The sequence below is a fragment of the Primulina tabacum genome, chromosome 8 (assembly GCF_025594145.1).
Source record: "Primulina tabacum isolate GXHZ01 chromosome 8, ASM2559414v2, whole genome shotgun sequence".
Classification (NCBI taxonomy): domain Eukaryota; kingdom Viridiplantae; phylum Streptophyta; class Magnoliopsida; order Lamiales; family Gesneriaceae; genus Primulina; species Primulina tabacum.
This window is the reverse complement of record NC_134557.1, coordinates 2,697,735-2,719,979: the sequence shown is the minus strand read 5'-3', so window position 1 is coordinate 2,719,979 and position 22,245 is coordinate 2,697,735. Positions and strand designations below refer to the sequence as shown.

Here is a 22,245-nt window from a genome sequence, read left to right as displayed (position 1 = left end):
TTTTTTATGGCTTAGTTTGTTTCAGTTGATAAATGTTATTAACCATGTTTTAATTCATTTAAATATTATCAAAATTTCGTACATATATTTTCAACAGTTTAGATTTTTACTTGCAACGCACGTACATTTTTCTAGTATGGAAAAATATAGAGATAAATAATAAAAATTCATACTAAACAATTTATCTTATTTCTCTTTTTTAATCTCAAAATTTCATACAATATAGTCGAGAAATCCAAATTCTCAGATTGTTATCATGAAAATAAAATAAAATATCCCCTCGTCACAATTTCAGTCGGTTAAAGGTGTATCAATTTGAATGAAAATTTCAGTTGTGAATTTTTTCATCGAATATACATATGGATGGACAGTGAGAGTTCATTCAAAGACATCCAACGTCGTTAAATTTGATGGGTCCTTTCACAAAGTATGTAACCAAAAATTTGTGTGAGACGGTCTTATATGTCGTATTTTGTGATACAGATATCTTATTTTGGTCATTCATGAAAAAATATTACTTTTTATGCTAATAGTATTACTTTTTATTGTGAATATCGGTAGGATTGAGACCCGTTTTCACAATAAACCTACTCAAGTATGTAAATGAACACACTAGAATAACCATCGATCTTCTCTTTTGATTTCTTCCTCAAAACACAAAAGGTGACGAACGTGGATGCTCCTCCACCGTCACAATTCTAAGAACATATCCACATCACTAGCAAATTGTGTGATACACAAACCCTCTTAATTTTCAGTATTTATTAGTGATAATAATTCATCTTTTCCTATATATGTGCTCGACATCTTCAGAATATACCATATTGATATTACGCACGCACTCACTGATCTAGTGATTAGAAACTACAATGGCTGCTCAAGCAATGCTGCTTACTGCTAACGCCATTAATGGCGGGGAGATTTTGATTCGAAGACTGAAACCGAAACCTTTTTCTCATTTTTTGCTGCCTCCAAAGGAGGCTAGTTCTCCTCCATACTCTTCAACAAGTGGATTGATTGTTGCCCTTTTCAAGGCCAAAACCAAGGCAGATCCTGTCAAGAAGGTTAGTAGTATTCTTGCATTTCTTGTTTTGATCTTGAAGTATGTATTCGAAGGCAAGTGACTGCATGCTACTGTCGCCATCTTTCTTAGTTTCTTGTGGACTAACTGATGCGATGGGTTGATATTTTTTATCATCACAGGCCCCAGCTGTGAAAGAGAAGGTTAAGGTGGAAGATGGGATCTTTGGAACTTCTGGAGGAATCGGTTTCACAAAGCAAAATGAGCTATTCGTTGGTCGTGTTGCCATGATTGGCTTTGCTGTGAGTTTACTGACTTTTCACCTCTTCAGTTGACTTGTAATTATAAAACATTAGGGGATCAATTACATCTTTACTGAGAATTATACTATGGAGTTGTGAATTTTTTGAGTTGTCAAATATATGTCACGTTATTCGATTTGCAGGCATCACTGCTGGGAGAAGCAATTACGGGAAAGGGAATCTTAGCACAATTGAATTTGGAAACTGGAATTCCCATCTACGAAGCTGAGCCTCTTCTTCTGTTTTTCATACTGTTCAACTTGCTAGGAGCCATTGGAGCACTAGGCGACCGTGGCCGATTTGTCGACGAACCTACCGGACTAGACAGGGCTGTTATTTCCTCTGGGAAAGGCTTAAGGTCTGCATTGGGTCTTGGTGAAGGAGGTAATCAACTATTATTTCACCGCTCTCTCGAAATTTGTTTTAAAATCAGTTCCCTTTTTTGGTTTTGATTAGTGAGTATATGTTCGAAATATGTTTAGGTCCTTTATTCGGGTTCACGAAAGCCAACGAGCTTTTCGTCGGTAGACTGGCACAGCTTGGCATTGCATTCTCTATAATCGGAGAGATCGTCACCGGAAAAGGAGCTTTGGCGCAGTTGAATATCGAAACCGGAGTTCCCATCACTGAGATCGAACCCCTTATTCTCTTCAACGTCGCATTCTTCTTCTTCGCAGCCATAAATCCTGGCACTGGAAAATTTCTCACTGATGATGGAGACGATTAAGTGTCATCGTTATTATATTATTGTTCAGGCAAAACTTATAAATGGATTGGCCTGTACAATTTATTTTTGTTTTCATATTTGAATGGAGTTCAGTGATCAGAAACCAGGTTCATTTCCAAGTCGATATACTATAATTTGCCAAAACAACCATCAGAATTCGCATAAAAAGCATACTACTAGATAATAGCTTTCGAGTGTTTCTGTCAGATTTACTACGCAAACCTGTATCGAGACGACATCACCTCTTCTCCCCACACAAGCATCTAGCTGCTTGAAGAGCAAAATAAGTGAGAACGATATCTGCTCCAGCTCGACGAAGACATAACAGAGATTCCATCATCACTTTCTCCTCATCAATCATTTTAAGAACCCCTCCGGCCTTAATCATCGAGTATTCACCAGAAACCTATATATGTACAATAAAAACGCTATTAAATTACTCATTTTACTCGAACATCGCAGGTTTTAAGAACCAATTACCTTTTCATCTGATTCTATTCTCAACTACAAGCAAAACATTGCTCAAATTCATTTGACTTTCATGCGCCATTCAAACTTCACCCACTTAAAAGGAAAATTCCTTGTGATTTTGAATATGTTGCTGAACCAAGCATGCCTCACAATAATATGCCAGCATGAAGCATTTTTTCCCCTTTTAATTTTTAACTAGCATCTATCTTGAAGGCACCACTTGTCAGATCAAATACATTTTTACCATTTTAGTGAACTCAAAACATTTTAACAACTCGAACGTGCCGGATAAAGTACCTGATATGCAGCAATTGGCAAAGAAGAGTTATCTCGTAAAAGCCTTATTATGTCGTTGTATGGTAGACCCGGCTTCACCTACAATCAAGTAATTAATTAAAATGGGCTCATCAATTTAGACAAAGGAACACTCAAAGAAATTACAGAAAAAGCCATACTAACCAGAAGAATGTCAGCTCCTTCAGATTCATCCTCATGGGCTTCGACCAAAGCTTCTCTATAATTAGCAGGATTCATCTGATAGCTATTTTTCCATTCATGCAAAAGCAAGCAATGTGATCACTAGTGATTTCAAAAACAAAAAAAGTGCAACCAAAGTTTAAAAATAAGTTTGATGAAAAGGAAGACACATACGTCTTCTTGTCTCCAAATCGTGGATTCGAATCTAAAGCCTCTCTAAAAGGACCGTAAAATGAACTTGCATATCTGAAAATGAGTCAACATTGTAGAATTGGGATCAACTCAGGAAATGCTACGAGGAACGAATACTGAACAGATATTTTATGTGATTTAGCACCTCCAAAAGTCATATAAGAAGGTTAAAACTGCAGAAGTACTCATAATAGACATAATAATTGTACCAAAGGCTACAGGTAGTTTTGCCACACATGTAGCCACATGGAACAATGGTGGCACTTGTTGTAGGCCAACAATAAATAAGACTGAAGGTAAATAAAATGAGCAATTACTTGGCAGTGTAGGACATAATGGAAACATGCTGAAATCCTTCAGCATCAAGAGCCGCTCGAATCGCCCCAACACGTCCATCCATCATATCACTGGGACTGACCACATCCGCTCCTGCCCTGGCCTACTTATGGAAGTTTGCCGGGTGATAAGTTTATAAAATTACCAAAAACAATAACAAATTCTAGAATCTAGAGAAAGTGCATGTACTGATGTACATTACTCAAAAAAATTTCGACAAAGAATTCAAAGTTTTATTGAAATTACCTGGGCAACCGCCTGCTTACACAGCTGATGCACAGTTTCGTCATTCATAATAACTCCTGCAATATTCGGCAGTAATTCAAAAGTAACTCAAGACATTCTATTTTGTTCAGATGCTCAGATTATGTTCATTGTCCATAATCCATATGATAGTACAGAACTTAACATTGATAAAACTGTTATTAGTATCATATTTAGATCTCGGATTTGCATTAAAAGATCAATCAAACTTTGACATATTTTCAGAATTATCATTAGTTTTTCCTTGCAATCTGGGTTGTGAATTATTTTGTTGAAACACCTATTTCCACTGCAACAAATTGACACCAGTATGTCTTACCATCTTCTCTAACTATACCATCATGTCCATCGGAAGAATATGGATCTAAAGCAACATCGGTGTAGATAACCTACAAATATACATCTCGAATTAATACATGTGAGATTCAATTAACTGAAAAAGACTGTACTCAGAAACACATATTTGACTCCATTGATGAATAACATACAAGATCAGGATACTTGTCTTTGAGCAGCCGTATTGTTCGTGGAACCAGCCCATTTTCATTGTATGCTTCATCCCCTGAAGAGGACTGCAGTGGAACCAACCAAATCAAATCAACACTATAATTTAGCTACACTCGTAATATGACAAAATGTCAAAATAAGAACCTTCAAAGCATCTGGAACTTTCGGAAAGAGCACGATGCTGTTAACACCGACATCTCGTGCCTTTGATACCTGTAAAAGATTACCTTTTCATAGCCTGGCTAATTTAAGTCTTACATCATGCACGGAAATAAATAAAAATAATAATGGTTGTTTACTTCTTCAACAAGTCCATGTCGCCATCCAAGTCTATAACATCCTGGCATTGCTCCAATTGGAGTGTCTTCCTCACCTGTATATCTTGTAAGAATGAAGGACATATCGAGAGCGGCAATAAAATATAAAAATGACAAGGTGGGGATCAAAAGTTTTGTTTTTCCCAAATTGTAAATCAGGCACGACATACCCTCATGAATGAAAAGAGGATAAACCAGATTTGCGGGACTCAAACTTGTTTCTTGGAATGCAGCCCTCAGAGCTGGGGACCGACGGTTCCGACGAGGTCGGCGACTAAGTGGCTGTACAAATATTATGATGGCATAGGTAGAGTATAGTAATTAGAAAAGGAAGATTTAAATGGCTAACTCGTTGATATATGATATTACGAAATTCATACTGGACCACAAACTAAATGACTAGATCTCTAGATTTGCCATATTGAAAAAGTTCTCAGTTCCTAGCAGCTCGTAGGCAAATTATTCAGTATCAAACCAAATGTACAATTCTTTCTAGATTAAACCCTGTAACAAGCATATGTCAAGTCCTGTAAGGTATTAGATCATAATTACATGTACATGTTTCAACTTAAACGCCAAAAAAAAAAAAAAAGAATAGCGGCAAGCAAGCACTAAGACGATATTTGTAATTATAGCAGTCACAAGACCACGATTTAAGCAATCGCAAAGACCATAAACATAAAATGTTAACCTACAAGTGAGGGCACGACCGGGGTGCCAGCTGGTGCCAAGGGTTTTGGTGGGATCGGAGGTGCTACTGGTATATTCCCTGCAACGACAGCAGCCTCACACTCCTCATCGCTCATTCCCATCTTAAGGGGCGCGGGCACATCGTCCCTTTTATCGCATGCCACTATAGCCTGCTTCCGGGGCACATTTGTCATCGAACGAGGCCTCACACACAGGACATTCCAAGGCACTTCCGATGGCTTCAGACCCACGTAATCAAGCTTCACAGGTCCACTAACGCTACAATTCGCTGAATTGAGCATTGTTGAGGCCATAACCGAATGAGCTCAAAGCACCTATGAAAGAAAAAGGAGCCAAAAAACGCGGGTGATGTCTCTACCAAATACTAAGAAGTATAAACAGAGGAAATTTTGGGTTTTAACAGAGCTTTGAAAGAGAATAACATAATTTGTCAAGGATTCGGGAAATCGGGTAAAAGGTAGCATCGGACACATGATTATTAGTTGAGACAACAAAATGATGTCGAATTTCTCGTAATTCCTATGTAGGAGCTAAGAAATTTACCGGTTGAGATAACTCAGACAGCAAAAAAATCATGTCTTTAAAATGATCTTAGGATCAAATAAAACGCAGGAAAAATTCCTAACAAGAAAAACCCACCTGCAGAAGCCGTTGGAAGCCTTATCCAAGAGGCACAAGAGAAATCCAATTGCGTTTCAGTTTTTGTAATGGTATCACGTGAAATTATCTTGACAAGGACGGTGGTTTGGAATCACCTCCGGTTGTTTCCTTTAAAAGCGTGTGCACGTAATGGTTAAAGTCGCCGGATGTCCAGGTTTTTTTTTTTTTTTTTTTTTTTTTTTTTAAAGGTTAGTATTATGTTTCATGTTACGTTTGGCAGAGGGATTAGGTGGGTTTATAGTTTTTTAATCTATCTAATCTCATGTTTGATATGATTTTTATTTAATCAAGTCAATCTCTCTTATAAATGATTAGATTATATCATCAATCCCTATGATTATTTATCCAATTCTTAATACATCTAATTTTTTCAATTTTATCATTCTCCTATATCCAAACTCATCACCACTTCTCGCCACTGACCAATGCCGCCGTCGGCCGACCACTGCCGCAGCCACCGGCCGACAACCGCCAACTGTCGGCCGACTGCCGACCACCGCTGACTGACAGCCGAACGTCGGCAGATCCCCACCGGCCGACCACATCTGTCGTCGCTGTCGATCGACCGACCGCTGCCGGCGGCCACCACATCGCTGTCGCCGTCGAAGTGGATGGACAATTTTGTCAATTCATCAAAAGATTTTTAATTATCACATTCTTAACAATCATACCAAATATAATATTATTTATCATTATATATTATATTTCTACTTCAATTTTTTTTATATAATTTATCACTAAATCATTTCATAAGTTTATCATTCAACCAAACATAACCTTACTGTAACATCAGTTTACTATCCCATCTCACTTATAAAAAAATATTATATTTTATATTAAAATTATTAATTTTCAATAATAAATGTCTCACTTATGATAATGTTTTACCTTATACCCGATCCTACTTGTACTAAAAATAATTATCCACAAATAAACGAGTTGAAGTTGGGCCATTTTAAAGATTTGGGCCTCTACGTCCAAAACTTATGTGCTTTGAGCGAAGAATGGACAAATAGTCTCTCATATAAGATCCATTATGGTCTGATAAAACAAAACGATTTTTGTCATATTTTTCTTCTTTAGTTTAAAATTTCTGGAAATATTTATTTCCAGTTTAGATATTACTTCAAATGTATTTTAATGAATTTATTTAGATACATGAAACATAATTGTAAGGAAAATTTAATATTTTGTAAGCTTTATTTTTTTATAAAAATAGAAACGTGAAGCGAGAACGAATGATTTAGATATTTAATTGTTAAAAAATATCAGATGCACTGAAACCTATATGAAAAATATTGCTAAACTATCTATTATTAAAGAAAACATCAACTGTGAAAAATACCCAACGCAACAGATTAACAAACAAAATTTGTATTTGATGAGACCAGATATGACATAATTCATGCATGACAAAAATAGTTAGATTTTTTTTAACTAACGAATAATTAATTAAAAATAAGTATCGGTAATTATTTAATGCACAAAAAATATACGAAATAATTAAATATTTTACAGTTTATCTTTTAGCAAATAATAGTTGTCATAATCGTTACAATAATCAAATTATATCAAATAATAAAAAATAATAATATTTGCATCAAGATTCAAAAAAGCTTGTGCTTAGGATATATGAACCACCAAGATATCTCGTGTGCCAGAAAAAAGGAAAAATTACATGGATGAGACAAGAAAAGTTGTCCATCTACCGAAGATTCAAAGTTGGAAGAATGGAATTCAGAGGATTGAATATTTGGGAATTTGAAAATTTTAGAATATGAAAAATAGAGATGATTATTATATTATTAATATCTTCTTTTTCATTCTCCCTCCATCTCTGTGCACAGTTAGCAAATGCAATTTTAATTGCAGAAAATTCATTTCGATAAAAACAATTCTTTGCAAATTTTTCACGTTTGAATATAATATCCAGTCTTAAAATATTTTTTTATCAACATTTTAGGGGTAAAATTATTTAATACTCCCTTTGTTGGATTTCTTCCTATGAAAAAAAATGTTGGAAACTTATCTAATGTCTATTTCTGAAAAAAGTTAGTGGGACACAAATAATTAGAATTATTCTGCAAAACCACAATAGTGTAGGTGTAACCTTGTTGATAGAAACCCCACGAGCAACGATTTTTCTTTGAAAATCACGCTTGATTAATTAATGGAAAAGATAGGTCAATACAAGGATCCTTAAGTTTGATTTCATGGTCCCATTTTTGTCCCCAAGTCAAAATGTTTTAAAGCTCTCATAATATCGTATATAAATACACACAAAGTACATGCATGCATGTTAACTTTTCTATGCTAAATTACTTAGATTATCATAAATTCTAGCTATAAAATGTTTGCAAAATTTTTTGTTCTCAGTCGATCAGTTTTGTTATACGTATATTTTATTTGGGTCATTCATTATGCTAAAAATATTATTTTTTTATCGACGAGATCGTTTTATAGAAGATTTTTTATAAAATGTTTATATATCTCCATTTTATATAAGATACTGATAGTTATATCGTTCGAATTCCAAGGTGCTATCAACTATAGCTTAGCAGAGGCAAAGATTAATGCCCATATGATTGAAATATACTTTTTGAAAATAAATATTTGTAGTATACAATTTATTATTAAATAAAATAAATATAATTAACTTAATAAAGAATAGAGTGAAAAAGTGAAGATTATCTGAGAAATTTTGGTAATTAATTATCTATTTTCACTTTGTAATAATTTTGGTAGTCAATCACATTAAAAAGTGAAGATTATCTGAGAAATGTTTCCATTCTCCCTTCAATCAAGAAACTTAAAAAGCGAATCTTCTTTATTATTAAAAGTGAAAAAAAAAAAACAAGAAAAGCAAATCTTGATTGAATAAATTACGTTGTTTACTAAACGGTAGTAAATATTTTCTGTCCTTTTCTGATGAATTTCCCATTATATATTGCACACAACAACCTCAAATTTATGCGTTGAATTAAAAAGTTTTATTCGGGGGAATTTGCTCTGTAACAACTACTAGTCAATTAACATTTCTTGATGCCAGAGAAAATTTAATTAAATAAAGTAAAAAAAAGAAAAGAAAACTAGATTGTTGAAATCCCACCAATCACCATACATGCATTTAATGCACCGCATGAGGAAAATTACGATATATAAAGTATAAACTTTTCCAAATTGGAAAATCATGTACAATCTTAGATAATATACATTTGAGAAATGTATTTATAGTATTTTTCACTAAAATAATATATATTACACAATATTTTTTTATAACATAACTGACAAAAAATAATATTTTGGACATAAAAAATATATATTTTATCATAGTTCTGGTCATGTCGAGTTGGAAATCCGTCGTGAGATGGTCTAACATAAGTTTTTGTATATTATTTTTATATTGATTTGTTGGATGAATTATCACAACTTTTTATCCTTGGTCCAAAACTCTCATTATATATATATATATAATTTAATTATGGTACATAAAAAAAAAAGAGAGAGAGGAGAAGAAGGGGTTTATTTCATCTTATCCATGTGGGCATTGTCCCCATGATAGGATGGATGGTCAAGATTTACCAATGCATATATAGGACCCATTTTTTTTTTAAATTGTATGTTTGGCAAAATCTTACCCGTTGAAATGAAGTGAGGGTAAGGTTGGCCACAAAAGCATAAAGAAATGTGATAATGCAGCGGCTCACACGGCGGATTTGGATGGCAGTTCTTTTGTCTTTCTCATTATGGGGTCTAAACGTGGACGACTCTACACGTGCCAGACAACCAAATGTGGGGACCTAAATACAATTTCACCAAAATACCAAACCTAGGGATTCTACTCTTTCAAATTAGTCCTTTTGTTCATATATAGTCATATATATATATGCAATAACATTTGGTAATAATATAAATATTATTTTTGATAATATAATGTATAAGTTATAACAATCGGAAACTCTTTGTCGTGTAATATTTATATTTGTATGTAATTTATTCTGATTAATTAATTCGAGTTGAACACTTGACTGAAGAGAGGCAAAGGCGGGAGTTTGAAGGGACCGCAAAAGATTTGTATATTATGAAATGGCCCCACGGAGATTTTCAAATATTTACCACTGGGTCCCTGAACGTGTACCTTTATTTATTTCTTGTCTATATCATATAATAATTACACAACATTTCAAGATTTGATTCTCAACTTCCGTATCCAATCCTCTATCACGCTATGTCTCTTTGTATGCTAGCTCACAAGCACCTGTTGTTTCAAATTAATCAATAACTATTTTGGTACATATATATACACACACATATATACGTACGTATGTATATGTATTTGTTATGTTGCTTAACAACCGTGTCCAACTGTGTGATCATCAATGAGATGACACTTACCTATTAGAGATGTAATGAATCGTATCAAAATGAAAAATTAAACAGGTGAATGTCACCTCATTGATGGACACGGTTGGTAGACAGCATAACGAAACTATATATATTTATATATTTTAAAATATGTACTTGGATAATTTTTTTAGGAAAAGAAGAGAATACATTACATATTCACATCGATATTTATATATGTAAAATATATCATACCATGTAAAAATATGATACACTTTGTTAGGGTTTGGTGAAAAATTGAATTAATAATAATGATTATGTTGGAAGATACGTAAATGGAAATTTCAAAAAATGAAATGAAAATGAGAATTAATGCTTTTTTAACAGAACATATGAGAGTTGTCTGAATATTTCTTTAAATAAATGGCATAATGCCATCTTGATATATATATATATATATATATATATATATATATATATATATATATATATATTGGGATGTTGAAATTCCACAAGAAGTACGAGTAATAGGCAAATTTAATTTGGCAAAAACTTGTGTGAGACGGTCTCACAAGTCATATTTTGTGAGACAGATATCTTATTTGGGTCATCCATGAAAAAGTATTACTTTTTATTCTAAGAATATTATTTTTTATTGTGAATATCGGTAGGATTGACCCGTCTTACAGATAAAGATTCGTGAGACCGTCTTATAAGAGACCTACTCATTTAATTTTGGTGCATGGCTTCATAATGGTAAGTTGTTCATATATATATCACCAATTTCAGTTAATTATGTAATGAAATTTCTTGTCAACTAATTGATGTCTCACTATTTTGGTACAAATCAAATTGAATGCATCGACCCATCCGTTCAACTTCTTGTGATGCATTATCATAGAATAGACTGAATTAGGCCGTATGATTCATTTTCTTTTTGGGATGTGACTCTATATAGATAATAAAAGACACTAAAATTATATGTTCATTGAATTAAATTCTCTTTATTTTATCTGCAATTTCAAACTTTTTAAATATTTAATCGGTGAGACTACGGTTGGGGCCTTTTTGGTCTCAATAATATTGTATAAAATATTAGAGAAGAATGGGAATACAAGAGGATATATGCAAAGTATGAAAGCATTACCATAGTAGGGTAGTTAATGACTTTTAATTAAAAGTCATCTACTAGGACCTCCCCAAATCAAACCTCAGATTGTCACAAATTGGAGCAACAAGATCATGGTAGATTTTTACTTAATCAATCCTAGAATCTTAATTCCAAATTTTTGTCGACGAGATATTTGATTGGTCTCTTTTGATATTATATCTATTGTTGTTTAGTTTAATCTACCTTATTCTCATAAAAAATCCAATAACAATCCGTGCATTTTTATGTGAGAACGAGTATAATCCTCACATGTTTTGATCAATTATAGTTGTTAGATGTTGCATGGCAAAATATCTTTAAAACTTTAAAAACCGGAATTATTTTGGGTTGTTTTAGGTCGAAGATTGGTCAGAATATACACATAAACTAATGTTGTCACATGCTAACTTGATCATATTGGGAAATGTACCGATTGAAATGGACATCAAAACTCACAAATGCAAGTCAAGCCTAGCATACTATGCTGTGCCTTGGCTCCAATTCAGCAAATATTATAATTAATCAAGTTCACGAGTGAAATTCGTAAAGAGTTTTGAAAAATTAGAGAAAGATGTGGACCCATAAAAGTGGGATGAAAACATTCATCTATGAATCATGATTTTGTACCAACAAAACGTCTGAAGAGAATCTAGTGTGATACATCAATTCTTCTTTTCCTTTTTCTTTTAGACATACATTTTCGTATATTATTAAATTTTATATCTGTGTGTGTGTGTGTGAAAACTATAATTTTCGTGATTTTTTATTAATTGATCCATTATTCAGTCAAAATTCAGTATTAATATTGTATCTTCCAATTTTTGCAATTTAATTAATTAGTCCTTCCCTCGAATAACGTTAGGATGACGCTATCATGTTAGGAAAAATGATTAAAATTATGGAAAAAAATATAAAAGTAACAAAGAAATTTGACAATATAGACTAAAATTACAAAGATACAAATTGACAAGATCAAAATTATAATTCTCCGTATATATACATATATATTTATTCTGAAAATGTAGAAAAACGCGAGTCAAAATTTTCATACACAATTTAGAAAAAAGAATTAATATATATGTGTGTGTGTTAAAAAATAATACGTTGTACATATTAAATAATTTCATAATTGGATAAATGATAAGATGAATAACTGAAAAACAAATTCAAAGTGAAATGTTAATTATTTGATAAAATAATAATAAAAAAAAAAGCTTTAAATTTTGTGATTGAAGTGACGTACGAGAATAAGTAATAAACTCAATTCATATAACATGATGTTCTTCACACCCTGATCATTTTACTACACAACTCCTCCATATAAATCCGCATGCCCCTACATATTCAATATATATATATATATATATATATATACTCCTCCATTCATCCACACACACTCAAATTTACATATATATATTTATGCATATATTCTGATCATCTGGGCTTCCATGAAATCAACCTTAACTACGACGAAAAACGAAGAAATCCGCAGATTCAGTTTTCTTGAATAATATATATTCCGAAATTATCAAATGGAGAACTCAGAGGAAGCTCATGAACTCAAAACTGAACAAAAAACCAAGCATCGTTTTCATGTATTGGCTGTTGATGACAGCCAGATTGATAGAAAGCTTTTGGAGAGGCTCCTCACTGTGTCTTCTTACCAAGGTATGCATATACATACATACACATATATGTGTGGTAGTTACAGAAAGGGTTGATGAATTTCTTGAATTTTCTTGTTTTACAGGTTCATTTGCATTTCGAGGTCTATTTTAATTGATATTTAATAAACCGTGTTGTTTAAAAATGATTAAGCATGGAGAATATAGCTTGATTTTATATGAATCAGCTAGCTAACTAGCTGTAATAATATATAAATGTTTGCAGTGACATGCGTGGAATCTGGAGATAAGGCTTTGGAATATCTGGGGTTACTCGATATTCAAGAAGAGAATGAATATGAAACACCATCATTATCAACTGCATCAAAGCCACAGGTGAGAAAATTCAATCTTTTTTTATCAAAACAAATTTTCATTATTTAATCCTGAGAACCCAAATTTTATATAAATAAATATATGTAATATGAATTTAAATTCTAGCATGTGTAATTTCTTTCTTCTTCTTCTTCTTCTTTAAAAAAAAAAATTGAATTAGTGTAATTTGATCTGTACAAATTATATGCAGATCGATTACTTTCTCTTTACATGTGTTATTTAAGCCAATATCTATCTAATATTTCAGAACTTGAATTTATTAAATTCTTAAATTTTGGGAATATTTGTTGAGAATTAGCTGATAAATTCAGGAGACTGATACGCAGTCAGTATCAGTCAAAGGTAAAAACAAAAAGATTAGCTTAATTTGAGGCACAATGTTCGTAGATCGCCTTTTTATTATTATTATTAATTGTTGTCTCTAAAAAGGAGAGATATAAAGATGAACAAGATTAGTATATAATAACTTCACAAATGACAATATTTTTCAATTTCATGTTTGATAATTTGAAAGACATTAGTTTTCAACCTTTTTCCTTTTCGTTTATATGAAAATTTCGTAAGTCCTCTAGTCAGCAAGCCGTCCATATTTGAACACACATTTAAACCAACATAAAAAAGGTGGTTAATTAAATTGGTACTGTTTTATTTATAGCAGCAGGGAATTTCAGACCATGCACATTTGGTACATTAAACTCCACATAAAATTTCTACCATCAATTTAATCTTTGGCGATAAAGTTTGAGATTTGAAATCGGATTAAAAAAAGAAGTTATTTTGATAGTCGTTTCGGATATTTTTAGGATTTGTTATCCTAAACCAAAATTTTAATTAATTTTCTATATTTTCGCCGTATAATTGCGACTATTATCGTTGCTCGTTTCATGTGTATGAATAACATAATGAATATGAATGAAACGAGCCCCAAATTCAATCATATATAGGTTTCTTCTTCTAATTTCCTCCTCCCAACTACTCGGGGAATTGTCCTTAATTGATTGTCATCATAAATTCATGAGAAGTCAACGTAGGAGTTTACCATTTTTTTTTTATATGTTCTCATTAAGAATGATGCAATAGAATGGGGACCTTAGAAAACACTAAATCTTGAGGATCCTATTTGTTTTCACACGACAAATCAATGGCACTTCCTAGGGCAACAAGTGTTGATTGAATATATTGCTATCACCTTTTATTAACGTGCAATATTTCTCCATTTTTTTTTTTGGGATCGATTCGTTTAATTTCTCCACATTGATGAATCCTTAGCTTAGGATGAAGTAAATCTCTCACGTTTTACGAGGTACATGGAATCCAATGACCTAGTTTTGTCTACGTTATACCAGGAGTAACTCTTCTGATGTAGTATAGATAAAAAGATTAAGAAGTCGTGTGTTGTTCAGATCATGACTTGCATTTTTAATATAACGCGACTTTTGTTGAATTAATGCAGGTGTCGAAAATTAACCTAATCATCACAGATTATAATATGCCAGGAATTACTGGTTACGATTTATTGAAACGAGTGAAGGTTAGTAGCATCAATTTAATTTGTTGGTTTTTGTACATAATTTTTCCTTTAAATAAATACTGGGAATATTTTACATTTATTTTTTTTAATAACAATTTTTTTTCCCACAGGGTTCTTCCTGGAAAGACGTACCGGTTGTTGTTATGTCGTCGGAGAACGTCCCCTCAAGAATAAACAAGTAAAATTCACGATCTTTGATCCACATAATTCACTTGGATACCATTTCTCCTTAATTTACTACTCCGGGTTGTTTTATAATATGTTACTTAGAAAAGTGGCAATATTCCTCATCATTTTAAGCCATTTGTCATGCGTTTAGGGGTTTGCTAGCTACAAAAATCAGCTACTTTGTTAATGTTAGTGTACTTTCCCCCCAAAATCCAAACAAAACTTAGTGGAGAATTGATATAAAGGTGAAGGATATTATTAGATTCAATTGAAACCAAAATGTCAAGGACAGTCGATGTCATGTTTTTTTCACAATACCCTGAAAGCAGGTTGCATTGAACTAACTAGTTTTCGGAAATATGATATCAGAATAGATAAAAAAAATTTAATTTTACTTTGGACCAATTCTCCAGTTGTTCCATAAGCTCGAAATCGAATAATATTGTGTAGCTAATGTGTGTGATTGTTATATGTAGATGCATGGAAGGCGGAGCAGAAGAGTTCTTGTTGAAACCAGTGACATTATCAGATTTAAGTAAACTCCATTCCCATCTCCTCAATTCCATCACTCACTATTCTCCATGCGACAAAGACGAACAAGAAAAAGATGATCAGGAGGACGTCATAGTTAACAGCGTTGTAAATTCAAACAAGAGGAAGGCGACATCATCAGAACCCTCAGAGAGAAGGTCAAGAGTCAAAGAATTGCATGTTGCCTGAGAATACACGAGTTTCTGCATCTCTAACCACTCGTTGGTCGCCTCCCAAAAAAATCCAAAAAAAAAAAAAAAAAAATTGAAACTTTGTGTAATTATTTGAAGATTCAAGTCTCCCATAATTCCTATCTCGTCCCCCACCTCGAAAATCTTGGGATCGTCCCCATGCGATCCTTACAAACATGATTTTATTATTATCATTAAAGGAGACGAGCATTAATTGGATAGTTAGGATGTACAAGGGAATCAAATAGGAAATGGGGGTAAAAGATTTGAAATATTGGTTATTGGGTTACTTTGGATTGAATTTGTTGTTATTCCGTGAACAAATTTACATCTGAGGAAAGAAATATTCCTACGTGCTTTTTTTTCCCCCGAAACATATTATAAAAAAATGAACTTGATTGTAGAGTAATTATTTTATATATCTGATGAATAAAAGATATTGTTCATCGATAATCCACCTAAACGACTACGTATATTTTTAATAGTTACATATGTGTACATAGTAGGTATGTAGAATTTTTATGCTGGACCGACCGGGCAAACAAGAATTAATTCGGTGAGTTCAGCTCCATCACCGAGAAAAATGCATCATTACATTCGGGGTGAGATGGTGCAGATTTTCGGTTCAGCCGAATAAATTGAACTGGTTTGGCAATTCATTTTGTCAATTTGATTATTCAAGTGTTTTCAATTCCATTAGCCAGATAATGAGTCTGATAATTTCTATTTTTATGAAAAAGATTCGCTGCTATGTTAATTTAAAATAATTCAAGAAACTTTATAAATTTGACTGAATCAATATTATTTGAATCGATGACAAAATACCTCAAGCAATGGAAGAAAGGACCAAATTTGGGGTCTAATCGAACAATAAAGCCATAAGGCCAAAATAGTTAAATGTTGACCAACCAAGTACGTGAAAGGCAGAAAAGTTGACCCCTGATGATTGGGGCTCAGATCTTTCATCTCTTTATCCTTAAATTTCACTAGTTTGGTTTGTTTGCAAATTTATTTTAAGTTGCAAGTTCTATGGTACATGTATCATTACCAGAGAGAGTGTAGCAGTAGGGGATGGCATGCATGCTTCCAAATAATAAAAGAAAAAAATGTTGAACATATGCTCACGAGACCAAAACCATTCAGTTCATAACCAAAGATGTCACTAATGCCAAAACAGCAACAACAATCATTATATTAAGGAAATAGTTCGACTGGAGAGGCTTATCTGGGCTCCCCCCAATCGTTTCGTACTCTGCTCGGATCTTTTGTTTCATAGTCTCTGATAACTCTCTCTGCAATTCAAATAAGTAAAGACTCATTGAATTTATTCTTCTCCTTCATTAAAAATGTCCAAATTTTAGAAATCGTTGTTCACACGATTTGGTAATAGCTTCAATCTCTTGTTATTTTAAGTAACAGCAAACGAAAAGTAGACACTGGTATTCAATTTTAGTCCTGCATCAGTCATAAAAAGTAACGGATTTAAGAACTTGCACCATCATTCACGTGAAGATTATGGTGCATAAGAAGGGAAGTAGACAAGAGAGTTTGAATAAGCTATTCATAAGACTACCTTTCCCGTCGAGTACTTGGCTGCAACAAATTTTTCTGGTTGACCTTGAGGAGGACCGTCATCCAACGGAAAGCCCTGCAAAAGAATTAGGTTGATTGATAATATAGAGTTAACATATTTTTGAAATAAATTCTAACCAATCTCAAAGTTATAATATTTGCGATACTTAAGTCTTGGTTAATTAGCCGATGATAAGAAAGGAACAAGCAACAAGCACATATAAGAGGTCTATCTGCAATCCAACAATGTAGATGAACAAACTAACTTGGGAAAATATTAGGACAAGTTCTGGAAAACCCAGCTGAAATATCATCGAGTGACCCATTTGGACAAACACCAAATGATGAAACAAAGGGAGGTAAAAAAAGAATATTGAAATTTGTGCCGCAAAAATAACTAAGAAAATACCTCAGGTGGCTCAAATTTGGATCCAAGACTGCTGAGCTTAGCATGGGCTTCAGCGTAGTCCTTGAAAAAGGCATCTTGATTTTCAGCATATTTCTCGGCATATTCCTGAACGTATGTAGTACCACGTAAATTGAGGAGCATACAAAGAAAGCCTCTCAAGGGAAGATACTGCTATTTTAGAATGATCTTTATCTACGTAGAGAAGGCATTACACATAAAGAAGCTCTTAATGAGTCGTTCTTCAATTATACCTTGAATGAAGGATCTTCAAAAAGAACAGCATCTGTAGGTAAAACCAACAGGTCTTCATCTTTCTTTTCTTTGATATCCTACAAAACAATTATACTTTAGAACAGAACCGAGTTATTTCTACTCGACAAATCAATAGGAAGATGAGAATATTATCACTGCACCTTGAAGTATGAATTATCAAATTTCAGCCATTGCGCCGTCCATGACTGTCCTCCAGGAGCCCCAGGTCCATCTTTCTGCAATGCAAAGAAACAGATCGTCAGCAATCCTTACATTTACGTAAAAAATGACTAATGAATTTGGTTGCACTTTGTTAGCAAATGCTGAAGCCCGAAAACTGGTCTAATTACTGCATATAAAAAAAGTAAAGCAACAAGGAAAATAGATCATAATAGATTTATAACTCATCAACTTAGCAAAAACATTTTCGAATGATAAAGCCTTTGCTTGTCAAAGTAAGACAACAAGATGAAATGAAGCATGCGATAAAAGGCTGATATACTATAAAAATAATGTCCCACTCAATACCGTGTATTTTGTCTCAGGTTTTCCCCATCCACTACGCTCAGGTCTCGACCTTCCAAGAGTGTGGGCACCAGAGAGTGCAACTATTTCCTGGATAGAGAAAGCCAAGCCATAAACACCATGATCCACTATTAAATTCACGACAATTTTCAATGAAATAAAATAGGTGATTACCTTATCACTTAATCCCATGCGCTTAAAAACATCACGTAAATGAGTGGCAGGAGAAGGGGGACCAGCATCTGATGAATGAAGATATTTAGTAGCTAATTTTGAAAGAATGAAGGTATGACAATTGCAGTCTAATATCGACAGTTAAAAAGTGCACCATGAATTTTAAGCATATGATCTCAGAAACTACAGTATGTAGTCGCCTAAAAGACCTACTTCAACTATGAGGTCACAAAGTTGAAGCAATTGCTATATTGTGATTTTGTGAGCCAATAATATCTAGATATCACAATAAAAAACAAAAAAATTCATCCCAAGTAAATGTTGGCTAACGGCTCACTGAATTTGATGCCACACAGATGCTGAAGTACATTAGAGAACATTATTTTGCAATTTCAGCAATTTTTTTGAATCACTCATCAAACAAGGCATAAGTGTTAGTGGTGACCAAAGGGCCAATTGACCATGTAACCGTGACCAACAAATATCGATGTTTTATGATATCTCAACGTTTAGATGCCACCCATTTTACTCTTCACCCAAGATGATTTAATATCTATTGTAATGCATCACATAAAGTGATTTACAGTTTTTACCAGGGAGCCTCCCTTCTTCTGGGCATTGTTCAGGTTCCGTCACATCTACCCTTCCATACTTCATAGGAATTTTGGGGCCTCCAGCATCCTTCGATTAAAAGAAGAGTCAGGAAAATAATTGCTAAATAAAATTTCTAATTTGCACAGAACCAAAAGAAAGGAGCAACCTCAATAGCCGTAGCACTGGCTAACTGAAATAAGTCCGCGTATGTCACGCCAGAATACTTTTCCTTGATGGGCTGAAGAAGTTTAAGAGCATTTACAAGCCCTGCACATCAATAAGCTGTCAGGTACCAATTTCACCAACCAGGAAAGAGTAATTCATAAAATTGAAATATTACCAGCATTTGCACCATGTTTCAGTTCAATATCAAACCTTAAACTTCCATTGGCACCACCTCTTTTTGGCCACTCTTCAATATTCTTGTTATACGTACCAGAATCATGCCAAGCCAGTCGAACCTGTCAAAATAAAAATAAGACATCTTCCTTTTCATGTATCTCATCATTAGAATTTAAAATTGCACTGTTGATTACACCAGGAGAATTCTAAATAAGAAGTGTTCCTTAAAAAAATGCCGACATCAATTTGATGAAAAAAGGTTTACAGCTGAGAAAACCATATTTAATAATTTCACTCTTCCTGCAACTAAGAAAATAAATAAATTAAAATTTTCTTTCAACTCCGTTGAAAACAGAAGGCATGATAACAGCTGGCCTTAACTGCAGGTGGAAACGAAAACAAGCAATAAAAAAATCAATAAGCTTAGTGTGTTAGCTAACAAAACCTAAAATGTTGTAGACAAGCAAGATACTTAAGTAAGCGGGACATATCTCAGATAGAGATCATACAAATACGTACAAGCCTGTAAATGTTCAACAAGTCAACAAAATTCTATTATCACTCAAATTTCTCAATCTCTCAGTCTTCTTCCAATTTACGATTTCTCCATCACTTGAAATTTTCTCCGCTTCTCGGCATTCTTCCTTCTCATAAACTGCAATGTTATCGAACTTTGTTCAACTTCCATCGTTTTCCTAACTAAAGATGAATATTTTTTACCCCCTAAAATTGATTCCTGAAGATCGCAGTGAAGGTGTTCAGTTAACATGATAATATACCAAAATTGACAAGGTAAAACTGTAGAAGTCAATTTAACAAACAACCCGCATTCAAATATTCGACTATTTATTTGAGAACAATACTTCCAAACAAATATTGAAAAGAAAATGAAAGGTGAAATCGTTAAGCTCACCAGAATAGGATGACAGAACTTAGTCTTCAGGAGCTCCTTAATATCCTCCCGCGCACTTTTCAATTGCTCAGGGTCCGACGCAAAGCATTTCGGCGAAGCAACGGTCGAATACCCAATCCTCCCATTCGAAAATCGCCGCGAAGCTCTCTTCTAGCGAAAGGAAACAAACACGAATCGTTTTAACATTCATTATCGAAAACCATAAATTTGTATGAACCCCTAAATCTCAACGCTAGTTCATGGAAAACCTGGGGAAGGAATTGGTAGGAGAGCTGTGGCGAGGATCCGAGTGACTTGAGGCACAGAGAAGAGGAGTAGGCGAGTTTGGTTGCGGCTGCGACGGAAGGAAGGAGGCGCGTGGCGGCTGCGGCGGCGGTGGCAGCAGAGAGAGAAGTCATGGCTGGTAATTAGGAGAAATGAAGAATGCTGGTTGGCTGGTGTGTCCTTATATTTTGGATTTGGGAGGGGCGCGTGGTGGGCAGCGTTTGAGCTGGACCTCTCCGGTTTGGTAACTTACAATTCCATTCAGTGAATGCCGAAAAACGAAGAAAATTTTGATTTGACCATTCTCCTAGTATTTTGCATTATTTAATAATCCACGACGGCTTCGTGATATATTAGATTCTCTCCGGTAATACATCAGTGTTTTTAAAAAATCCGTTTAAAACACCTCGTTTAAGAAAGGAACGAAAAAAAAAACGGTTAAATTGTAGTTTGATCGAATTAAACGTAATTAAAACGTTTAATTAAATGTGCTTAATCACATCTATTTATTTTTAAATTTTTTATTTTGAAGTTATGTTTTTTTATTTTAAATAATAAATTAAGTTTATAATTTAGATGTTTATTTTTTAATTTTAATTATGATTAAGTATGTTTGATAATAATTTGACAAATATTTAGCATTTTTTAATGTAATCTAGTTGCAAAAACAAATAAAGATTGTAATTTTGAGATTTTTATGCTTTTATAAATATGAGAATTATTGCATCAAACTTAAATTTATCATATATATATATGTATTATTTTATCTATTTATTGGTTTGAGATAATTACAATTACACTAAAAATAAAAAAAGCTTTTTCACGCTTAAGCATGTGCTTATCTCGCTTAAGCTTAAAAAGCTTGGAGCTCGATATCCACGCTTCGGGGCGCTTCACGTTTGTTAGAACCTTGATATATATTAAAGAATTCAACAATTTAAATTATTTTTACAAAAAAAAAAATTAGAGAATTCGACAATGACCACGATAGTTGTTGTCGTTGTTGTTGTCCGAGTGAATATTCCGACAAAATGGGTCTGTCCATATTTATTTATATAAAGCACAGCATTGTAATATTTATAATTGTAATTAAAATTTTAATTGCACTTTTCCATTTGTGCGCTGGTCCAAATAATCAAACAAGGCAACTATCAACTATGTTTGATTACCAACTTTGAGTCTCCTTAGTTCTAGAACATCGGAAACGATGCTTTTCACATTTCTAAAAGTAGGTGGTCAAAATTTGTTTTGTTTTTGTTTAATTTTAGTCCTGGAGCTATATTTTTTTTTTGAAATTTTG

At 33.4% G+C, this 22,245-nt stretch overlaps 4 protein-coding genes across 8 annotated transcripts; 2 read left to right on the top strand and 2 right to left on the bottom strand.

Moving 5' to 3' along the window:
* The first annotated feature begins 736 nt into the window (after positions 1-736).
* LOC142552924 (photosystem II 22 kDa protein, chloroplastic-like) lies at positions 737-2,195 on the top strand. 2 transcript variants are annotated; one of them, XM_075662847.1, is made up of 4 exons: positions 737-1,046; positions 1,204-1,323; positions 1,467-1,707; positions 1,806-2,195. In XM_075662847.1, exons 1-4 carry the CDS (start codon positions 870-872, stop codon positions 2,048-2,050), a joined length of 783 nt encoding a protein of 260 aa, XP_075518962.1. In that variant the 5' UTR covers positions 737-869; the 3' UTR covers positions 2,051-2,195. The 2 variants fall into 2 exon arrangements, with proteins under 2 accessions (XP_075518962.1, XP_075518961.1); XM_075662846.1 differs by having other exon boundaries at positions 776-1,064.
* LOC142552923 (delta-aminolevulinic acid dehydratase, chloroplastic-like) lies at positions 2,144-6,134 on the bottom strand. 2 transcript variants are annotated; one of them, XM_075662844.1, is made up of 13 exons: positions 5,965-6,134; positions 5,310-5,639; positions 4,785-4,896; positions 4,597-4,670; positions 4,442-4,510; positions 4,279-4,362; positions 4,110-4,179; positions 3,773-3,828; positions 3,508-3,629; positions 3,173-3,244; positions 2,981-3,062; positions 2,819-2,896; positions 2,144-2,456 (listed from the first exon to the last, which is right to left on the bottom strand). In XM_075662844.1, exons 2-13 carry the CDS (start codon positions 5,616-5,618, stop codon positions 2,289-2,291), a joined length of 1,296 nt encoding a protein of 431 aa, XP_075518959.1. In that variant the 5' UTR covers positions 5,619-5,639; positions 5,965-6,134; the 3' UTR covers positions 2,144-2,288. The 2 variants fall into 2 exon arrangements, with proteins under 2 accessions (XP_075518959.1, XP_075518960.1); XM_075662845.1 differs by having other exon boundaries at positions 5,869-6,007.
* A 6,653-nt stretch (positions 6,135-12,787) lies between these two features.
* On the top strand, positions 12,788-16,201 carry LOC142552922 (two-component response regulator ARR17-like). The gene is made up of 5 exons (XM_075662843.1): positions 12,788-13,147; positions 13,370-13,479; positions 14,933-15,010; positions 15,121-15,188; positions 15,655-16,201. The coding sequence occupies exons 1-5, from the start codon at positions 13,012-13,014 to the stop codon at positions 15,896-15,898; spliced, it is 636 nt and encodes a 211-aa protein (XP_075518958.1). The 5' UTR covers positions 12,788-13,011; the 3' UTR covers positions 15,899-16,201.
* Positions 16,202-16,994: 793 nt separating this feature from the next.
* On the bottom strand, positions 16,995-21,183 carry LOC142552921 (putative L-ascorbate peroxidase 6, chloroplastic/mitochondrial). Of its 3 annotated transcripts, none has more exons than XM_075662840.1 (12): positions 20,930-21,183; positions 20,682-20,828; positions 19,767-19,887; positions 19,593-19,693; positions 19,426-19,513; positions 18,833-18,900; positions 18,662-18,748; positions 18,295-18,369; positions 18,133-18,210; positions 17,882-17,986; positions 17,474-17,548; positions 16,995-17,192 (listed from the first exon to the last, which is right to left on the bottom strand). In XM_075662840.1, the coding sequence occupies exons 1-12, from the start codon at positions 21,077-21,079 to the stop codon at positions 17,040-17,042; spliced, it is 1,248 nt and encodes a 415-aa protein (XP_075518955.1). In that variant the 5' UTR covers positions 21,080-21,183; the 3' UTR covers positions 16,995-17,039. The 3 variants fall into 3 exon arrangements, with proteins under 3 accessions (XP_075518955.1, XP_075518954.1, XP_075518957.1); XM_075662839.1 differs by having other exon boundaries at positions 20,682-20,831; positions 20,930-21,178; XM_075662842.1 differs by having other exon boundaries at positions 16,995-17,355; positions 20,682-20,831; positions 20,930-21,172.
* Between the last annotated feature and the right edge of the window lie 1,062 nt (positions 21,184-22,245).